Genomic DNA, 21134 nt, shown 5'->3' on the forward strand with positions numbered 1-21134 from the left:
GGTCAGGCTCTGCAGAGGGCGGTGCTCCCACTCACTGAGCTGGTGGTCGGTTCAAGAACAGAGAACTAGGCCGCGGCGCCACATACCCCCTTTCCTCAAAGCCAATTGGTTGCTGGCCGACCTCGCAGCCAATAGGCGACGGGTTTATTAAAAGGGCCATGGTAACGTGCTCTTGGCTCGCATCACCGGGACATTTGGGTCTTGATGCTGCGAAGGGGGACGGCGTAGATTTTTATCATTCCCGATGTGTCAGTGCACTGAATGCTGAAAGGCCCAGCCGCCCCTTCCTTTCCTCTGATTTATACGGTAAGTTCGTAACTTTACGCGGAGCCTCTTCGTGCAATGAGCAGCGGGTCTAGAATGTTTGTCCAAGAACCATAAACAGCATCGTAGCTTTTACTTTGTGCGACGTTAAGTATTAAAATGAGCTTAACTTGTTTTTGTTTCTAGTTCATTGTTAATATGGAAACTTTTAAAAAGTTAATCAACAGGCCCAATTTGGATAATCATCGTTTACTATATGCAGTATTTAGATGGTCTGGCTCAGTGTGTGAAGTCTTTTTGTCATAGATGTTTATATTGGAGCCACACGGAAAGTTTAGCCTCCTTTGTTATCACTGGTCTCCAAATAACTCGAGCTGCATATTGACCTTGGTTGTTTTTTTTTCTCTGATTTTTTTTGGCTCCAGTTGGGTTTAGTGTCAGATTGGACTTCTCCGTTGTTGCAGGTCTACAACATTCCAAGTGGGTCAAGCCAACAAATAATATAAACAGGATGGCATTCTGTTGATAAGGGGCTTGTGCCACTTCATCCTAAATGACATTTGGTATTGGAAATAGTAGGTTATTCAAAATGTTGAACCAAAAGAAAAGTGGATGCTTGAAATCAAACAAAAGTAAAACTGCTGGGAAGGTTTACAGGCCTGGCAGCATCTGTGGAGAGAAAGCAGAGTTTGTTTCTTCATAATATAATTAAACCCATGCAGGGCATTACCCTATTACCCTGCATTGCAAGCTTAGCTGCCCAGCTAACTGTCTCCCTGCCCCAAATAATCATTGAATATCCTCTTTAATTCCTTGATTTAACCTACATCAGCCATATTATTTGCCATTTGACTCATCAAATTCACTTATGACTCTGTATTCAGTTTGAAGTGTTGACTGCCTCTTTCTGAAGTGTGGCTGTCACTAATTTGGAATGAATTTTACCCTAAAGTGAACATTTATATATTTCTAGATATCTAGAGATCTGAGAGTTTGGGTCCATTGTACCCTGAAGGTGGCTGCACAGGTGAATAGAGTGATCAAGAAGGCATATGGTATGCTTGCCTTCATCGGATGGGGTATTGAATATAAGAGCTGGCAGGTCATGTTAAAATTGTACAAGACTTTTTTTAGTTTGACCGCATTTAGAATACTGTGTACAGTTCTGGTCGCCCCCATTACCAAAAGGATGTGGACGATTTGGAGAGGGTGCAGAGAAGGTTTACGAGGATGTTGCCTGGTATGGAAGGTGCTAGCTATGAAGAGAGATTGTTTTCATTAGAGAAAAGGAAATTGAGGAGGGACCTGATTGAGGTCTACAAAATCATGAAGGGTATAGGCAGGGTGGATAGAGAAGCTTTTTCCAAGGGTGAGGGATTCAGTAATGAGAGGTCACTCGTTCAAGGTGAGACGAAAAGTTTAAAGGGGAATACATGCGGAAAGTATTTTACACAGGGTGGTAGGTGCCTGGAATGTGTTGCCTGCAGAGCATTTGGAAGCAGGCATGATGTGTCTGGAAAGATGCATGAATAGGTGGGGATCAGAGGGATGCAGATGCTTAGGAACTGGGCAATAGGTTTAGTCAAGATTTGGATCGGTTCAGGCTTGGAGGGCCAAAGGGTCTGTTGCTGGGCTGCAAATTTTCCTTATATATGGAATATTGCACTGCTTTTGTGGCATTTTTTTTTTAACTTTGCAGATGATTCCAATATGGCAAAACAAACCTTATGGATCCTCTCGCAGTGTTGTTCGAATGATCGGATCAAACCTCCCTTTGAAACCGTGTCCTCGAGTTTGTTTTCAGGTAATGGGTGATGTTTTGATAGTGAATGTTTAGCTGTGTGATGTTGAAAAACATTAGTACTGGAATATACTTTGAACTATTTCACTAATTGGGCTTAAATACATAAATTCTTAGCACACCAACTATGACTTCGTTTGGGAAGACACTTTTTAAACTTTTCTTGAAATTACTGAAATCTTGCTTCCTGTTTAATCCATTTCAACAATATGACATGGTCGAATAATGCTTCTTATCACATTGGCTCCCAGAAGTCAGTTTGGTGACCTCATGGTACCACTTCTAAGGCATCAATATTATCTGACTAGAGCTGGGTATGTTGTCTGTTATGCATGCTATTTTGTTATGGGGGGGATGGTGATTTTGTAATGTTCCCAGACTAGCTGCTTGTCCAGAGGGTCAAGCTAATTCTCAATTGGGACACTGATTCAAATCCTGCAACATTAGCTTCTCGAATTTAAATTCATTTATATCTGGAGGAAAAAGCAAATCTCAAATGGTGATGATTTCACAATTATTGTTAAAACCCATGAGGTTCACTAATGCCCTTTAGGAATGAAATCTGTCATTTTAATCTGGTATGCTCTCTATGACTCTAGACCCATAGCAATGGTTTTGACTCTTAAATGATGTCTGAAATGGCCTAGCATGCTATCCCTTTCAAGGGAAACTAGGGTAAACAACAAATGCTAACTTTTCTTGCGATGCTCATATCCCATTGAAGAATTCAGGGGGATTTATTTAAAAGCCTTTCCATTTGTGTAGTTTGAACAGTCTTTAGAAGTTTGAATGAAGATGCTCAGATTGTGTTCCTGTGACTCCTTTTTGCAATGGGGTTGCCAGTCTGAAATGCATTACTTCCCACTAAATGCATACCTTTGTCAACAATACTTCCTTTGTCAACTAATTTGATTTTGGAAGTTTTGCAATCTGTTGAATCTCTACATTTTGTTAACATAAAATAGGTTTTGTTTATGGTTTGTGCCACAAGTTGTGAAGAGACGTTCTGTTAAATTGGTATTTTATCCTAAACTAATTTGTAAATTTTGAAGCTGCTTTTAAAACAAAAGCAGATTTAAGTGGTGAAAGATTTAAATTAGAGGGAGATGAATAGAGTATTATGTATTTATCTCTGAAAGGGACGCTTGCCTATTCTTTTCCCAACTGCCTTCTATGTACAGCTTCTGGAAGTGGGATATTGATTGCAGTTGCAGCTGCACCTGCTAGTGATTATATTGACATTAACAGGAATCACCTACATGATGTCTTCCTACTTTTTCCCCTACAGTCTTGTCTGTTGGGAAAAAATTGGAAGTTGGTTGAGTGGTGACTAGTGAAATACAGCAAGCTTTTTAATGTTAGATTTGGAGTAATCCCCTCCCTCCACATTCAGGTGAATGGGAACCTGAAACATGAGATGACTGACTTGAATATAGACAGGGCAAGACATGCTAATTTGCTTTTGGTGCACTCCTTCAAGGATATTTAGGTGTTTCTTTGCCACGTTACTGGTATTTCAGAGAATGTCTTTATTTTGGGAAGAAAACAATGTTGGGGTGAATTTTTGGGCCTTTGTTTTCTTGATTTTAAACATTCCTTAGACTTTCAATATATAGTTGAGTGGGGTGCTGGAAAAGCACAGCAGGTCAGGCAGCACCTGAGGAGCAGGGGAATCGACATTTTGGGCAAGAGCCCTTCATCAGAAATGAGGCTTGTCAGATGAGGGGGGTGGGTGTGGGGGTGGAAAAGAGTGGGGAAGATAGCTGAGAGTGCAATGAGTAATGGAGGTGGGGATAATGGTGATAAGTTGGAGGGGAGGGTGGAGCGGATAGGTGGGAAGGAAGATGAGTAGGCCATGAGGAGGTGCCAACTTGAAAGATTGGAACTGGGATAAGGTGGGGGAGGGGCAAAAGATGTTCTGTGATGCGCTCTGCAATTAGGTATCCTGTCTCCCCGATGTAGAGGAGACTGCCTCTGCCTCAGGAGCAACAGATGCAGTGAATTGTGTGGAAGTGCATGGTAAAACTCTGATGGCTGTGGAAGGCTCCTTTGGGGCCTTTGATGGAGGTGAGGGGGGACATGTGAACACAGGTTTTGCAACTCCTGCCTTGGCAGGGGAATGTTCTGGGAGGGGAGGGTGGGTTGGTGGGGGGTGGGGGGTTGGATCTGACCAGAGTCGTGGAGGGAATGATCTTTACGAAAAGTGGTTAGGGGAGGGAGATGTAGAATAGATTCAATAAATAGAATCAAGTGAATTCCTTAACTTTGTGTTGCTGCTTAGAAGTTAATTGTATTTATTTTCAAAGGAGAAGCAATTTTAAAAAAAGGATTCTGCTACTCTGATTCACTTGTTCATGAGTTAGTTTCTCACTGTTTAATTACTTTCCTACAAATAATCCTCACTTTGTATCTACATTGTGAGAACAGACTTGCAATGACTATGTTTTGTTAAAAGGCTCTAATTAATCTGGCAATTCACAAGGCTTCAGCAAATAAAACTGAAACAGCATTGCAGTTCACAATGGAGAATGCAGATAACCTCCAAGCCTCATTGCTTTCCAATCTATACCTAATTTCTCAACTTTTCAGTAAGTGGAGTTAAGGGGAGGTAATGGCCTAGTGGTATTATTTGGGATTGTGGGAGATGTAGCAGTTTGGATCAGTAATTGGCTTGCTGAAAGAAGACAGGATGGTGGTTGATGGGAAATGTTCATCTTGGAGTCCAGCTACTAGTGGTGTACCGCAAGGGTTGGTATTGGGTCCACTGCTGTTCGTCATTTTTATAAACGACCTGGATAAGGGTGTAGAAGGGTGGGTTAGTAATTTTGCAGACAACACTAAGGTCGGTGGGTTGTGGATAGTGACAAAGGATTTTGTAGGTTACAGAGAGACATGGATAAGCTGCAGAGCTGGGCTGAGGGGTGGCAAATGGAGTTTAATGTGGACAAGTGTGAGGTGATTCACTTTGGTTGGAGTAGCAGGAATGCAAAGTACTGGGCTAATGGTAAGATTCTTGGTAGTGTAGATGAGCAGAAAGATCTTGGTGTCCATGTACACAGATCCTTGAACATTGCCACCCAGGTTGACAGGGTTGTTAAGAAGGCATACAGTGTTTTAGCTTTTATTGATAGAGTTCTGGAACCATGAGGTTATGCTGCAGCTGTACAAAGCTCTGGTGTGGCTGCACTTGGAGTATTGTGTACATTTCTGGTCACTGCATTATAAGAAGGATGTGGAAGCTTTGGAAAGGGTGCAGGAGATTTACTAGGATGTTATGTTATGGAGGGAAGGTCTAACGAGGAAAGGCTGAGGGACTTGAGGCTGTTTTCGTTAGAGAGAAGCTGGTTGAGGTGACTTAATAGAGACATAAGATAATCAGAGGGTTAGATAGGGTGGACAGGGAGAGCCTTTTTTCCAAGTATGGTGATGGTGAGCACGAGGAGGCATAGCTTTAAATTGAGGGATGATAGATTTAGGACAGACGTCAGAAGTTTCTTTACTCCATAGTAAGGGTATGGAATGCTTTGCCTGCAACAGTAGTAGATTCGCCAACTTTATGTACATTTAAGTCTTTATTGGACAAGCATATGGAAGTACATCGAATAGTGTAGGTTAAGTGGGCGTCAGATTGGTATGACAGGTCGGCACAAATTCAAGGGCCTGTACTGCGCTGTAATGTTCTATGATCCCTGTACAGGCAGAGTCTATATTTCACATTTGACTAATAAACTTGTGACTGTGGGTTTCATAGAAATTTGGTTTGGAGACACTTGAGCATTTGACATAAAATCAATGCATTACCAATACAGTAACTGTCAAAATCAAGTTGATCTGACCACAAATACATGTGACTTTTGATCCAAGTTATTTGTCTGGCTTCTTACATTGTTTAATGTTTCTTACCATTTCCTCTTGATGTGAAACTGTGCCTCAAAATTCCCAATCAGTTAATGGAGTGTTTTAATATTGGAGGAATCAGTCAGTATGGAAAAGGCCCTTTGGCCCTCTGACTCTGTACCACCAAAACTACACAAAATTTACAAAATTCCTACTTTCCAGCACTTTGCTCATAGCCTGAAGTATTACGACACTTCAAGTGCTCATCCAAGTACTTTTAAAGGTTGAGGTTTCCCACCTCTGTCAATGCATTCCAGATTTCCATCACCCCTCTGGTTTTAAAAAAAAGTTTTCCTCAAATCCCCTCTAAACCTTTTGCCTTCTTCTTAGAATTATGCCACTCATTATTGACCCTTCAACTAAGGGAACAGATGCGTTCTATCCATCTTGTCCATGCTGCTCAATGTGGTCCTCTCACAGCCTTGTATACTCTGAAGAAGACAAACCAACCTAACCAAATAGCTTTTCATAGCTAAACCACTCTAGCACAGGCAACATCCTGATGAATCTTATCTGCATCCCCTCCAGTGCAATCACATCTTTCTAATAGTGCTGTGACCTGAACTCTGTGCAGGCCTCCAGTTATGACTAAACAAAGTCCTACACATCTCCAACCTCCCTGCTGTTATCTGTGCCACGACTGATAAAGGCAAATGTCCTGTTTGCTACACCATCTATGAGGTATTCAAGGATCTGTGAGCAAGCAGTCCAAGATCCCTTCATTCCTTTTGAGCTCCCTAGTGTCCTGCCATTCATTGAGAATGCCATTGTTTTGTTGTTACATCAAACGTACATTACCTCAGACTTATCTAGGATAAATTCCATCTGTTACTTGTCTGTCCATTTGAGCAACCCATCTAGGTCCTCCTGTAACCAAAGACCTTCTTTCAGACTGCAAATCAGCTGGCAACTCATTGTGAAATCTGCAAATCTTTCCCCCATGTTTTCTTCTCTATAGTTTGTCTGTCATGAGCAATGAAAGCCAACATTGATCCCTGTGATATGCCATGAGACACCAGCCTTCAGTCACACAAACTGCCTTTACCCACCACCCTCTAACTCCTACCACTTAGCCAATTTTAGATTCAGCTTTGCAAATTACCCCCCAGGACCCATGTGCTTTTCCAGTCTTTTGTCTTCCAGCTGGGACCATGTCAAAGGCTTTTCTGAAATCCAAGAAATCAGTAATTTTTCTCATCCTGCCCTTCTGATTGAATAAATAAAAAAAGACAGTGCATTTGGTGTTAGATATTTGAAGTATGAGTGATTGAGTGGGAGGGGGCAGCCTTAAACGGTAACTTTCAAGAAGGAATATGAAACTAATAAGGTGGGGAAATGCTGTGTTCATGGATGCATTCTAAAAGTTGACCTTGCTGTATTGCCATACTTGAGGCTTATCAATCTATGAAAGTACATTAGCATCTTCATGTTTAGGGTGAAATAAATACAAATTTACAGAATGTGTAAATGTGCCCAATGGAATGCCAGCACCTACTTTCTACCTAATTCTTGCGCGGCTGCAATTTTGAATGAAAATGGAAAATACCATGGGTCTAATGAAATTCATAACTTTTAGCTAGTTTTGAGGAATCACATTGCGGTAGTCCTTGTGACTTAGCTCTGTTTTCCAGATCATATTTTAAACTGCTTAAACTTGAGCAATATGTATTTTGTGAAGTAATAAGGTAATGCAAAACTTTACCTATTAATGCAGGAATGTCTTTTACAAAGCAACGAAAATAAATCAATTTACTGTTGGTCTGAACAAATTAATCAATCATTCATTAATGCAATCCTGTAATTTTGTGCCCCCCGCAGCTTGTTCCAGGACTCACTGCAGCTGAGTCCCTAAATTCTATGCAGAAAGATAAACCAGCTGTGCCAACCTTAGCAGACATTGCGTGGATAGCTGCAGATGAGGGGGAATCTTTCACCAGGATGAGGTAATCCCTAAATTGTGCAGTTGACTTGAAGTAGTGGTCCCTCTTGGTAGAGTTGTACAATGGTACGCTTTCATAACTCCTTAGTACACTTAATATCTTCTCGGTAATAAGTGTTTTTTTTTCTGCCTCATCTTAGCTTGTGGAAAGAATATTGTTACAGTGATAATAGGACAGACTGCTGCTTTTCTGATCTTTGATACATGACACTCGTCCAGATATGTTTTTAAGTTTGCATTTGTGCTTTATATTTTCCTGACTTCTTCTGTAATCATTTCCATTGCATTTGTTTTCTCATTTTTTTTTCTTGAACTTCAGTGATCAAAACTACTAATGTGAAAACAATTGAAGAATTTGTGAAAGAAAAAGAAATGACTGATTTAGCTTGTTTTCTTGTATTTTAACTTTTTTAATTAGGTAAGCTACAGGGGCATGCTCATAAGGCTGAATATTTTATTAACCATTTCATAAGCAGTCATGGAGTTGTACAGTACAAAAGCAGACCCTTCAGTCCAACCAGTTCATGCTGACCAGATATGCTAAATAGATCTAGTCCCATATTAACTTTTAACTCAGCCCTCTAAACTCTTCCTATTCATATACCCTTCCAGATGTGTTTTAAATATTGTAATTGTACCTGCTTCCACCACTCCGTGGCAGCTCATTCCCTACGTGCACTGCTCTGTGGAAAAAGCTGCCCCTTGGGTCCCTTTTTTAAATCTTAACCCTCTCACCTTAAACTTATGCCTTCTAGTTTTGGACTCCCTCACCCTGGGAAAAGACCTTGGCTATTCACCCTCTCCATGCCCCTCATGATTTTATAATCTGTGACCCCACAGCATCTGCTCCAGGGAAAATAACCCCAGGCTGTGCAGCTTCTCCCCATAGCTCAAGCCCTCCAACCCTGACAACATCTTTCTAAATCCTTTCTGAAACCTTTCAAGTTTCAAACTATCCTCCTTAAAGCAGGAAAACCCCAGTTGAACACAGTATTCCAAAAGTGGCCTCACCAATGTCCTGTACAGTCGCAGCATGATCTCCCAATTCCTATACTCATTGCACTGACCTAGAAAGGAAAGTATACCAAACTTTCCTTCACTATCCCATCTATCTGCAACTCCACTTTCAAGGAATTATGAGCCTGCACTCCAAGGTCTCTCCCTAGGACCTTACCCTTCAATGTTTAAGTCCTGCCTGATTTGCTTTAACAAAATGCAATACCTCACACCTAAATTAAATTCCAACTGCCACTCCTTGATGTATCTATCTAGATCCCGTTGTACTCGGGGATAGCCTTCTTCACTACTATGCTACCAATTTTGGTTATCTGCAAACTTACTAACCATACCTCATATTCAATCATTTATATAAATGACAAATCAGTGGACACGGCACCGATCCTTGCAAAACATTGCTGGTCATGCCTCCAGTCTGAAAAACAACCTTCCACTAACACACTATCTCCTACGTTCAAGCCAATTTTGATTAGATTAAATTCACAACTGGCCCTTCGGCTCAACCAGTCCACACCAACCCTCTGAGTAATCCACCCAGACCCATTTCCCTCTGATTAATACGCCCAACATTTGGACAATTTAGCATGGTCAATTCACCTGACCTGCACGTTTTTGGACTGCGGGAGGAAACCCATGCAGGCACAGGGAGAATGTGCAAACTCCACACACAGTTGCTTCAGGCTGGAATCGAACCTGAGACGCTGGTGCTGAGAGGCAACAATGTTAACCACTGAGCCACTGTGCCACTATCCAAATGGCTAGTTTTCCCTGGATTCCATGTGATCTAACCAGTCTGCCATGCAGAACCTTGTCAAACGCCTTACTGAAGTCCACGTAGACTGATGTCCACTGCTCTGCCTTCATCAATCATCTTTGTCACTTCTTATTTTTAAAAAAAATCAAGTTAGTGAGACATGAATTCCCAAGCACAAAGCCATGTTAACTATCCGTAATCAGTCTTTGCCTTTCCAAATACAAATAATTCCCCACCCTTAGAATCCCCTCTAACAACTTGCCCACCATTGACCTCAAGCTCATTGGTTTATAGTTCCTGCCTTTTCCTTGCCATGTTTCTTTAAATATTGGTACCGTGTTAGCCAAACTCCAGTCTTCTGGCACCTCACCCATGGCTTTTGATGAATTAAATATCTCCAAGGGCCCATCAATCAATTCCCTAGCTTCCCCAAGATTCTGGGACACACCTGATCCGGTCCCAGGGATTTATCAACCTTATGTATTTTAAGATATTCAGTGCCACCATCTCTGTAATATGGGCACTTTTCAAGGTATCACTATTTATTTCTCCGTTTTCTGTCTTCTCCATCCTTCTGCATAGCAATTACTGATGCGAAATATTCATTTAGTATCTTCCCCCCCCCCCCCCCCCCATCTCCTGTGGTTCCACATAGTTGGCTGCTTTGATCTTTGAGGGGTCCTATTCTCTCCCTGGTTAGTGTTTTGTCCTCACTGTATTTGCAGAATCTCTTAACATTCTCCTCTGTCCTATTGCTATATCATTTCCCCATTTTTTTTTTTTTTTGCCATTCTGATTTCAGTCTTGAGTATATTCTTGCTGCTTTTATAATCTTACTCTAGGGAATTACTTGATCCCTGCTATCTATACCTGTCATTTGCCACCTCCTTTGTCTTCATCAGAGCCTCCATTTCTCTAGGCATCAGCATTCCCTACACCTACCAGCCTTGCCCTTGACAGTAACACAAACATACTGCCTCTGGACTCTGTCATTTCTTTGAAGGCCTTCCACATTCCAACCACCCCTTTACCTGTGAATAACCTCTAACTTCTGAAATTCTTGCCTAATACCACCAAAACTGGCCGGCCTTTTCATTTCGATGAGGTCTGTCCTTTTCCATAAGTAACAAAGTTATGATCACTGGCCCCAAAATACTCCCCCAATGACACTTCAGTCACTTGCCCTGTCATATTTCCTAAGAGAAGGTCAAGTTTTGCTGCTTTAGCAAGTATGTCAACATATTGAATAAGAAAAGTTTCTTGTACATGCTTAACAAATTTCTCTCCATCCAAGCTCTTAATACCAAGACAGTCTCAGTTTATGTTTGGAAAGTTAAAATCCCCTACTGCTGCCACCTATTATTTTTACAGATAATTAAAATCTCCTTACAAATTTGCTTCTCAATTTCTCACCGACTATTCCAATCCCAGTAAGATGGTCGTCCCTTTCTTATTTCTCCATTCCACCAAAATAATTTAAGTTGACATACTTTCAAGAATATCCTCTTGATGAACAGGAGCATAACATGTGCACAGTTAGCTGTACTTGTCAAAACATTAAGATCCAAACATCTTTGGTCACTATCTGTCTAACTTTTTCAAAAGTAGTCAAGTACCTTTTTACTCCACCTTTCAATAAGTTTAAGGCCTAAGTGTAGACTTTTAATTCAATCAAATCCCTTATCCTCTGAACTATTACCTCTTCTTTATTTACTAACTGTAAGCTTTCTGTGGCCAGAAAGCTTTGTTGTTTAATTACCCTATTTCTTTTTAGATCAGCACTTTTAATTCCATCACCTTTTCCATTAGTTTTTTTTCTCCTCCTCTATTTCTTGCTTTCTTAATTCAAATACTTTATTTGTTAACCCCCAATTCAAATATTTTTTCACTTCTAACTCTACCTTTAGCTATTTATAGTTATCATCTCAATTTCAGATTTCCCTCCTCCTGAATGTTGGATAATCACATTTGGCATCCCCTATTGAGATGCTTTTAGTTTTGTTTTCACTTTATCTGCTAACTCCAATTTTAATCCTAGTCTATCTTCTAATTTCAGAAAATGTTTGCAATATTGCATGTATTTAGAAAATAGCTGTGAATCAACCTCTCAACAAGTTTGTTACGTTTAACGCATCATCTGCACATGTTTCTTTGAGAGACATTGATCCCTCTTGGATTCAAATTCTGGCAATAGCCTCCAGTCATTACGGAGCCAGCTAATGTTACTACTTGACAATCGGGTCCCAGAATGAAAACTGATTTGCTATTTCAACATGATGGTCATTCATTGAAATATAAGTGCACACTGATGCATTTTTTCCCCCTAAAACTGACTACTTTATGAGAAGTTCAATATGTAAAAAAAAATGATGTTTTAAAAAAAAAGGCAGGCTATCTAGATTTGAAGCATGGTTTGAGACATCTTAAAATACGCAGCATAGTTTTCATCTGTTTCTCAAAAACATTTGTCAAATCTAGTGTGCTGACCTCTTTCTCTTAAATCTTTAAATTAAACTCCAATGATTGTACACTGTTCTTTTCTGTGAACTGTCTTATATGAATACCCATTAAACTGGAAGTTTAGAATTTCTTGCCCTTTTCATAATCTGCTGATTTCTAACCCAATATACTTTGGTCTGAAATTTACTCTAACTTTCTACTAAAGTAACTTATTCTCTGGACTGAACTGTTGTGTGTTTTATTCCTGGCAGAGATTGTACTAGGATTGACCCTAGTTAGAATCTCGGCTGCAAATGTGTTGCTGGTCAAAGCACAGCAGGTTAGGCAGCATCTCGGGAATAGAGAATTCGACGTTTCGAGCATAAGCCCTTCATCAGGAATCATTCCTGATGAAGGGCTTATGCTCAACGTCGAATTCTCTATTCCTGAGATGCTGCCTAACCTGCTGTGCTTTGACCAGCAACACATTTGCAGCTGTGATCTCCAGCATCTGCAGACCTCATTTTTTACCCCTAGTTAGAATCTCCTCAACCTGTTTAAAAGCTTCCAATTTCGGGGTTTCTGAAGCTAAAACTAATCTTTGGTTATCCTAACCCGATAATGATATAATAGTCTTGATGTTTACATGTCAGATTGGAAATCCATTGCAAGACAAACCATCTTCTATTAATTCCAAGGGTTCCATTCTCAATTGGGTCATGGTTTCTAAAAGATCAACAGACAGTTATTTTTTAAACCATTTGTTAAAGTAACAAATGCCCACTTGCCTCTAGTTTTAAGGCCTATACGTTTCCATACAATCTTGTTTGTTTTATTTCATAGAGCTGATGCCAGACCTTACAGGGAAGAGTGGCACCCTACCCCACTCCTCATAATGCACAGAAATTCATCAGTCCCCAACTTTCGAAGGGAAGGGAGAAAACTTGAAAGTCTGAAGAAACCGGGTTTAGCTGCTCTGAACCATACAGTTGCACTTCAAGATGAGCTTAGTCGTTTGCGAGAACAAATTGCAAAAATAGTCGCTGCGCCAGAGACAAAAATGGATACTAGTAAGTTTTGAAAACATTACCACTCCACTTAGTACCTTGCTTTGGAAAAGGGGTTTAACCTTGATTGGAGATGAAATCTTTTAAGAATGCCTTGGGTGCTATTGATTATCCACTCAGTTTGTAACAGGGAGTGTGACACCTGTGTCTCATCATACCTTGGCTTTTGTTTTCTTTGGTTTTTCCCATACTCCCCACCATTTTAACAATGACCTGACTGGAATATCAGGTTGCTAAACTGCTGATCCTACAATTGTTGTGGTTCTGCTCGCCGAGCTGGAAGTTTTTGCTGCAAACGTTTCGTTCCCTGGCTAGGGAACATCATCAGTGCTGTTGGAGCCTCGTGTGAAGCGCTGCTTTGATGTTTCCCGGAAGAAACATCAAAGCAGCGCTTCACACGAGGCTCCAACAGCACTGATGATGTTCCCTAGCCAGGGAACGAAACGTTTGCAGCAAAAACTTCCAGCTCGGCGAGCAGAACCACAACAACGGATACCCGAGCTACAAATCTTCAATCAGATTTTAGATCCTACAACTGTAAAGTGAAATAAAACTTTTTTTGAACTGTACCATTTATCAAGCTTAGGAACAGATCCAAGTAAATGTAGAGTTAAGTCAGTGTGGCGACCTTAATTGTTCACATAGGTATATATTGAAACCTTACTGTTCTCAAAGTAAAGTTTAGGGAGAGTTCAGAAGTTAGAGATAGCTGGAAGTTCTGATACCATTGTTGGAATGCAAAAAGGATGAATTGCCAAGGATTGCAGAGTTGGAAGGATTAAGGATGGATCAAGGATTTGTGGAAATAAAAAGAAATGTAGAGATGATGCAGTATAATGCAGAATTCAGTTGGAGATTTTATTGTTTAAAAAGTAAACTTAATTTGGAGTAAGAAATGGCTGAGAATCAACTGTAATTGGTTAGACTTTTGGGTTATTGACTACCACTTTACAGGGATCAAGTAGCAACTGAGCATTTCTAACTAGATACAACGTTTCTTAATTAAAGGTGGGCAGTGAGGCTGAAATTTTCATCTGGGAGGGGGCTGAAGACAAAAAAAGCCTCGCTCATTAAGAGATGCTGTTAATCGTACATGTCTTGAAGCTTGTTGCCTGCATCAGTGTGATCTCATTTTAATTGTTTGACCACTGAGATGTTTACAGCATCACTTAAAGGTGTTGTAAGTAGTGTCTTGGGAGCAGCCAATCCTGCCGTACTGTATGATTATCATCGATCATTTTGTGGCCTTCCACCTACCCCAATCACACTTGATTCTTTGGTCTATCAAAAAAATCTACCTATTTCAACCTTCAATAAATGCAATGACCTGGAATCTACCGTTTTGAGAAGAGAATTCTGCAGACTAACCATGCTTTGAGTTAGAAGATATTTCTTCTACGTTTCCATTTTAAAAGGGGATATCTTGAATGCATTCATTCTTCATATAAGAAACTTGCATTGAATAACAAGAGAATCTCATTTCATTTTGTCTTTCAGCATCTGCCCCTCTTACTCCAGAACTTTGTTCTCCTGACACATCGAGTATTGCCTGCTCTTTACCAGATTTTGAATCCGCATACCCTCCTTTAGCATCATTTACTATAAATGATGATATTCCGGAGTCCGACGAGCCAGAATCTTTGAGTCTCGCATCCTTTTCCATTGCTGCTTCATCAAACTTTGACTTTGACTTTGAAAATAAGGGGCAGGATTTAACAATGAATGACGATGCTGACGATGAGACCTCCTGCCTTTCAAAGTCCACCAGCTTTGCAGACATGATGGATATTCTGAAAGATATGAATAGGGTTAAATTAAATTCGCTGCAGGGGTGAGTTGGAAATGCCTGTGACTTTAATATAATCTGCTGAGTAGTCTTAAACTGAGACAACAAGCTGGAATATCAGATTATTTGGAGATTAATGTTGCAGGCTGATAGAGGAAACATTTCTCTTTTGCACAAGTGAACAAAAAATTTGTGAAATTTTTAATGAAAGACAGTGTAAGCTCTACATACCAGAAGTATCTGGTTGAATTTGTGCTCTGTGTAGACTTAATTGATCTCAATAAGTGATGTATGTCCTTGATGCTCATGACCTAGGAGGAAGAAATTATTGGGTGAGAGGGGGGTTTAAAGAGGGGAATTCATCTGAAATGACTTTGAAAGGAATATTGTTTGCCAGCCAAATTAAGTTGCAAATGCTATAATCAAAGCTGAAATTCTTACACTTAGTACTGTGAATGTTCTAAGAGCTAGAATTCAATGACTTCCTTTTGGTCTGGAGTGAAGGTGAGGGCCATATTTTCCAACTTTGGATTGATTTTTTCTGAGGCTCATATAATCTCCAATTGTCAAACATTTCAAATGAGCATGAAAGTGACATGCTATAAGGTTTCCTTTTGTGAAATCAAAGGATTTTCCCATGCCACTCCCCACTCTCCCATACCCACAAAAATTAAACCTGGAAAATGTCAGAATGCTAGCTAGTAACATTGATACAAATGTGTTTTTATAATAACAATCCATAGTGCCAAAGTGTTTGCAGAACAAAAATTTCTCCCCAGTCGCAAAAGCATGTAGTTCAGTGTTGTATGTTGACGTTTATCCAAAAAAGACACACCTTCTGATAAATGCATGCTAGGCCTCAGTTGAGAAATTTACAGTTCCATCACAGCCATTCTTGTATGTGTTTTTGATTAAACTTGGGTTAAGAGGCTTAAGCTTTGATATCCTTTTAAGATATGTATGACAACTGAATTTACAGGCATGCACAACTATATAAATCAGATTGAAATTCCATTTAGCTCATTTTTCCAATGCTGCTACTTTGAAAGCCCTGTTCATTAGGCTCTTTGCCCTGCAGCTATTTCCTCTTCAAGTGTTTATTTTGTTTTATTTTGAAATGGCTACATTTTGTGCTTTGAAACTACCAGCCTGAATGCTCCATTTTCTGGATTCTGCTGTGTCATCCTTTTCTTCTTTTTTAAAAATAAATCCATTCATTAAAGGATGCTCTAACATAGCATAGCCCTTGAGGATGGGACACATTGGAATTGTTAAACCTTTTTATTTTTGAAAAATTAACTTCAGTGAGATTGTCAACTAAGCAGTAGAATCACTTTTTTTTTTAAATAATGGTGTGACTGAGAAGTTGATGAGAGGAGATGGCAGAGTTAGAGGCAACGCATCCATGTGAATACCATTAACTGACCTTTGTTTTATCAGCACTGCACTTTGGTGTATGCTGGATAAAGCAAAGTTTATATTGCTATTTAATCTGTTACTGTCATAACTCTCATTTATTAAAAATCTTCTCCTGTGGTTCCAGGGGACATTATTTGCTCCTTCAATCCTATTACTTCTACAGAACATGTTTCTGTGCTTCTATAGCCTGTCCTGCATCAATCCCTAAACAAAACTGAAGGAGTTGCCAAAGCAGCTGTATTAAGTCAGTGTCTCCTGGCTTTGTACTGGAACAGGAAGTCTGCCATGGTATCAGAATTCACTGTCCACCCAGTCCATCAGCAAATGTACCATGCCACTGACAGTTGTACATCTGATGAAGCACTCAAACCACAATTGTCAGTGTTCCTCCGTGTGACACCTTACTTGATTCCCTCCCACTCACCAATTAATTTCTTGATTACAGGGAGTGATAAACATTGAAGGAACAAGGCAGCGAATGGGAGGGAGGCAGTGAGGAGTCAGGAGTGGTGCTATGTGAATTTCCTGATTGTGGGATTTGAATTAAGCTGACTTAAACATTTTGAAATAAACCCTTTTATCTTTCTTGCAAGCATATATGTGACATTGCTAGCAGTGACATTGTAAGTACTGAGACTGTATGAGTTGAGTCTGACTGTACAGCTGCACTGAAAGGTATTTTAAGGTTGGAGTCTAAATTATGCTTTTTTTTTCCTTGACTTGACCCACACAGCATGTTCTCTTTGGAATGGAATGCTTCCACTATTTGGAATGATATTTGGTAAATGTTGCAGTTCCAGATTTATATTGGTGTGTAAACTGTCTTTACATTTTCCTCTCCACCACTGATGCTTCTAGGACATGGTGAATCTTGCTTCAGTTTTGTAGCAGAGTTTCCAATGGATTAATCTAAATTTAGACCTTGCCAGTAGACCTCAGCTGCTAACATCTTAGACATCAATTGTGGTGATATTAATACTGAAAGCATCCAAATTGATTTAAGAAAATGAGACTGAGACATAGCCAATGGTACAATAGTTAGTCTTTTGCAGTTTGTCACAATTGTGTAATTTGTATTCCAACCTTGTTGCATATTCCAGGTGATGCCTTTAATGTATACTAGACCATTTATAGCTTCACAAAAGAAAGCTAAAATTTGATATAGGGCAAGACTTAATTATTGAAACCATTATCACTGCAGGTCCAGGAGAGGCTCTCAGCTTTTGAGAGAGAATGACCCGTCAGTGCTTATATCGGAAGCGTTGAAACGCAAGTTCACAGTTCAAGACAGCTCTATTTTTAAGAAGGAAGACTGATCAAATAAGATCTTCAAACATCAAGTAGTAATCCCTACAAGTATGTCTTTATTGCTTATAAACCATGTACTTGAGATTTTAGGCTGTTTTAGTGCTCTGTAAAGATTTTCAGTTAACCTTCTTAGACATGTTAGGACACCGCTCTGGAGCAAGTGGAACTTGAACACATGCTGTCAAGCCTAGAGCAGAGATATGTAAGACTAGCATAAAGGGGATGAATTTGATTTAATTTCTCTTAAGTATGGGCATATGGGCAGCAATTGATGAGGACAACTAATTTCAATTTGAAAAATGGTGGGGGTGGGGTGTGTGGGGAGTAGAGACTTCAATATTTTCCTTTGGGTATTTTAAGTTTGACAGGCTGACATCAGTTGATACTACTTTCACTTTTTTATATATTAAAAAAAATCTTTATTTTGCCTTTTTCACTAGATTTAAAACCAGGATGGGAAACTGAGTCACTTGAAATGGACTGCTTTACTCTCAGCCAGTTCATACACTCTGTATGGAATCCTGCTACTTGGAGCAAGCATGATGTGTTGATCAGAAAAGCGCATAGTTTTTGCACTCAAAATTACAGGTTGTGGATACAAACCTAAATGAGGCAAGCTTGTATTTGTGCCTTGTGTATACAGATTTATTGTGGAGTAAAGCCTTCCTTATTTCTGCTATTTGTTTTTCTTTTGTTAGAAGGAATAAGTTTATGGGTTGGTGTTAAACCAGTGAATTGGGATTTATATTTGATTTACTGAATAATTTCGTGCTGAATTTTTGTCTCTATTTGGATTTTCTCCATTGACATTTGCATGTCCTGAAAGAGGCTGCACATTCAGTGAAGTGTTCAGTTGTTCCAGTTTAATTAGAAACAATGGTAACTTTTTTTAAAGTGTTACATTCAAAAGGGCAAAACAGATTGTGATCCTTTTTTCACTTCTTTGTGTCTGTTCCTCAAACTGCAATTAATCCTCTTTTTTAAAAAAAAGTTGATAAAGTTTTCTCAGTCGCATATTAGCATCCATGTGATTGGAATGCGGCTGTGCAGATTTGGGCTGAATGCCTGAAACATTTTGGTATGTTCCCCTTTTTTTAATCAATTGGCTGTGTTTTCTTTTAGTTGTTCCCTCCTTCCCATTCCCTAATGATATTCACAGAAGGTGCATCCAGATACAGTTAGTTCAGAAATTTTAACAAGTTCCTTAACTAGATGTTAATTATTGCTTACATATGTCACACAAACAATAGTCACTCAGCAGTCTGAAGTTCAATTACTGAGGGACACATGCTACCCATGCTTTGTGAGCCAATTCCAATTTTAATCTTTATTGAAAGAGATTTTATGGACCTGCTAAATTCCAGTGCTGGTTGCTGCTAGTATATTTCTGCTGTAGCTGGCCTGGAAACATTATTCCATATGTTTCCAGTTTTTGTGATATTCATTTGTAAATAGATGCCTGGATGAGAGTGAAGACACAGCTAAAGATGCAAATGGTAATGCAGTTAAAAGTTTAGTTGAGCTTGTGCAAGGTCGTGTGTTTTACATTGTCACTTAGCTGCTTGATACTTTGGTGAAATAAAGGGTTGGGTGGTCACTCATAGTACAGTAATTACATTTTTGCAAGGTTTGTGAAAGTTTGTAGCTCAGGTTGAGGTACAGGGCGTAGGTTTGCTCGCTGAGCTGTTGGTTTGATATCTAGACGTTTCATTACCGGGTTAGGTAACATCAGAGGTGGCCTCCAAGTGAAGCAAAGCTGTTGTCTCCTGCTTTCTATTTGTTTGTCCTGGATGGGGTTCCTGGGGTTTGTGGTGATGTCATTTCCTGTTTGTTTTCTGAGGGGTTGATAGATGGTATCCAGATCTGTGTGTTTATGGCATTGTGGTTGGAGTGCCACGCCTCTAAGAACTCTCTGGCATGTCTTTGCTTAGCCTGTCCCAGGATAGATGTGTTGTCCCTGTCGAAATGATGGTCGAACACACAACGAAGCTGTATCAGAACACTATTCCAACAAGCCACCACACACTGCAGCACAGACGAACTTCAGAAAACAAAGGAGAACCACCTATACATATTTAAGAGCGGATACTCAAAAAATACAGTGCGCAGATTCCTCCAGAATAAACCACGGCAAACAGACCAAACACAGCCAGAAATCCTAACCATCTTACCATACATCAAAGAAGTTTCAAAAATGACAGCCAGACTACTAAGACCCCTCAGAATCCTAGTAACGTACAAACCCATCAACACACAAACAAAAACTAACAAACTTAGAAGACCCAGTACAACCCATGGACAAAACCAATGTAGTCTACAAAATTCCACACAAGAACTGCCACAAACACTACCTAGGACAAACGGGAAGAAAGTTAGCCACCAGGATACACGAACACCAGCTAGCCACAAAAAGACACGAGCCTCTCTCCCTCGTAGCCCTACACACGCATGAAAAAAACCCACCATTTGACTGGGACAGGCTAAGCAAAGACATGCCAGAGAATTCCTAGAGGCCTGGCACTCCATCCACAACGCCATAAACAAACGCATTAGATCTAGATACCATCTATCAAACCCTCAGAAAATGAACAGGAAATGACATCACCACAAACCCCAGGAACCCCATTCAGGACAAACATATAAATAGAAAGCAGGAGACAACAGCTTTGCTTCACTTGGAGGTCACCACTGTTGATGTTACCTAGCCAGGTAATGAAATGTCTGGATATCAAACCAGCTCAGTGAGCAAACCTACACCCTGAACAGTAATTACATATTGTATTTACATAAGCTGAAATTTTAAGGTTGTTACAGGAAAGTATCATTTTATTGGCTGCATTTATTCTTGAATTAGAAATCAAAAGCAGTGTTATGAAAGACTGGGCACACATGCCTTTTCATTCTGGGTGCTTTTGTTGGATTGTGACCTACAGCAGTCTAAAGCCAAATAAGCTATTAATCTTATTAAATGAGTTCGTATCATAATTTAATTATCTTTTACTTCATCTGTGCGCACATTTGGATTTGAGGTATTAGCATTTCCTTTGAAACTGATCCAATAGTATATTACTGAGTCATTAGAATCAAAGTCCCGATTTGAAATCCCAGAGCCAACTTTTTTAAGAAAGCTAACTAACATTGTCATATTATTTTCCAGATTGTTGTATGGAAATGTTCAACAGTGCAGCTTTCTAACATCTGATTAAACTGTCACAACTTCCAGCCACCGCCTGGCCTTCTGTCATCTGCTTTGAGACAATTGTGTCTCACTTGACAGCACAAATAAGTAAATGGCAGAGACCAATCTTGCTCAGGCATGGCCAGAAGAACACATTAAATCAGCACTTAAAATTGTCTCTTTGCATTATTGCATAATTTGAATGTACAGAGGAACCTCTATTATCTGGCATTCAATTATCCAAATTTTGGATTATCTGAACAAG

General features: G+C 39.8%; 1 protein-coding gene across 1 annotated transcript; it reads left to right on the plus strand.

Moving 5' to 3' along the window:
* Nucleotides 1–146: 146 nt before the first annotated feature.
* mtfr1l (mitochondrial fission regulator 1-like) lies at nucleotides 147–20240 on the plus strand. The gene is made up of 7 exons (XM_060847332.1): nucleotides 147–306; nucleotides 1964–2068; nucleotides 7781–7905; nucleotides 12955–13181; nucleotides 14676–15009; nucleotides 17585–17739; nucleotides 18132–20240. The coding sequence occupies exons 1-6, from the start codon at nucleotides 262–264 to the stop codon at nucleotides 17697–17699; spliced, it is 951 nt and encodes a 316-aa protein (XP_060703315.1). The 5' UTR covers nucleotides 147–261; the 3' UTR covers nucleotides 17700–17739; nucleotides 18132–20240.
* The last annotated feature ends 894 nt before the right edge of the window (nucleotides 20241–21134 follow it).

The sequence above is a fragment of the Hemiscyllium ocellatum genome, chromosome 30 (assembly GCF_020745735.1).
Source record: "Hemiscyllium ocellatum isolate sHemOce1 chromosome 30, sHemOce1.pat.X.cur, whole genome shotgun sequence".
NCBI classification, from domain to species: Eukaryota; Metazoa; Chordata; class Chondrichthyes; order Orectolobiformes; family Hemiscylliidae; genus Hemiscyllium; species Hemiscyllium ocellatum.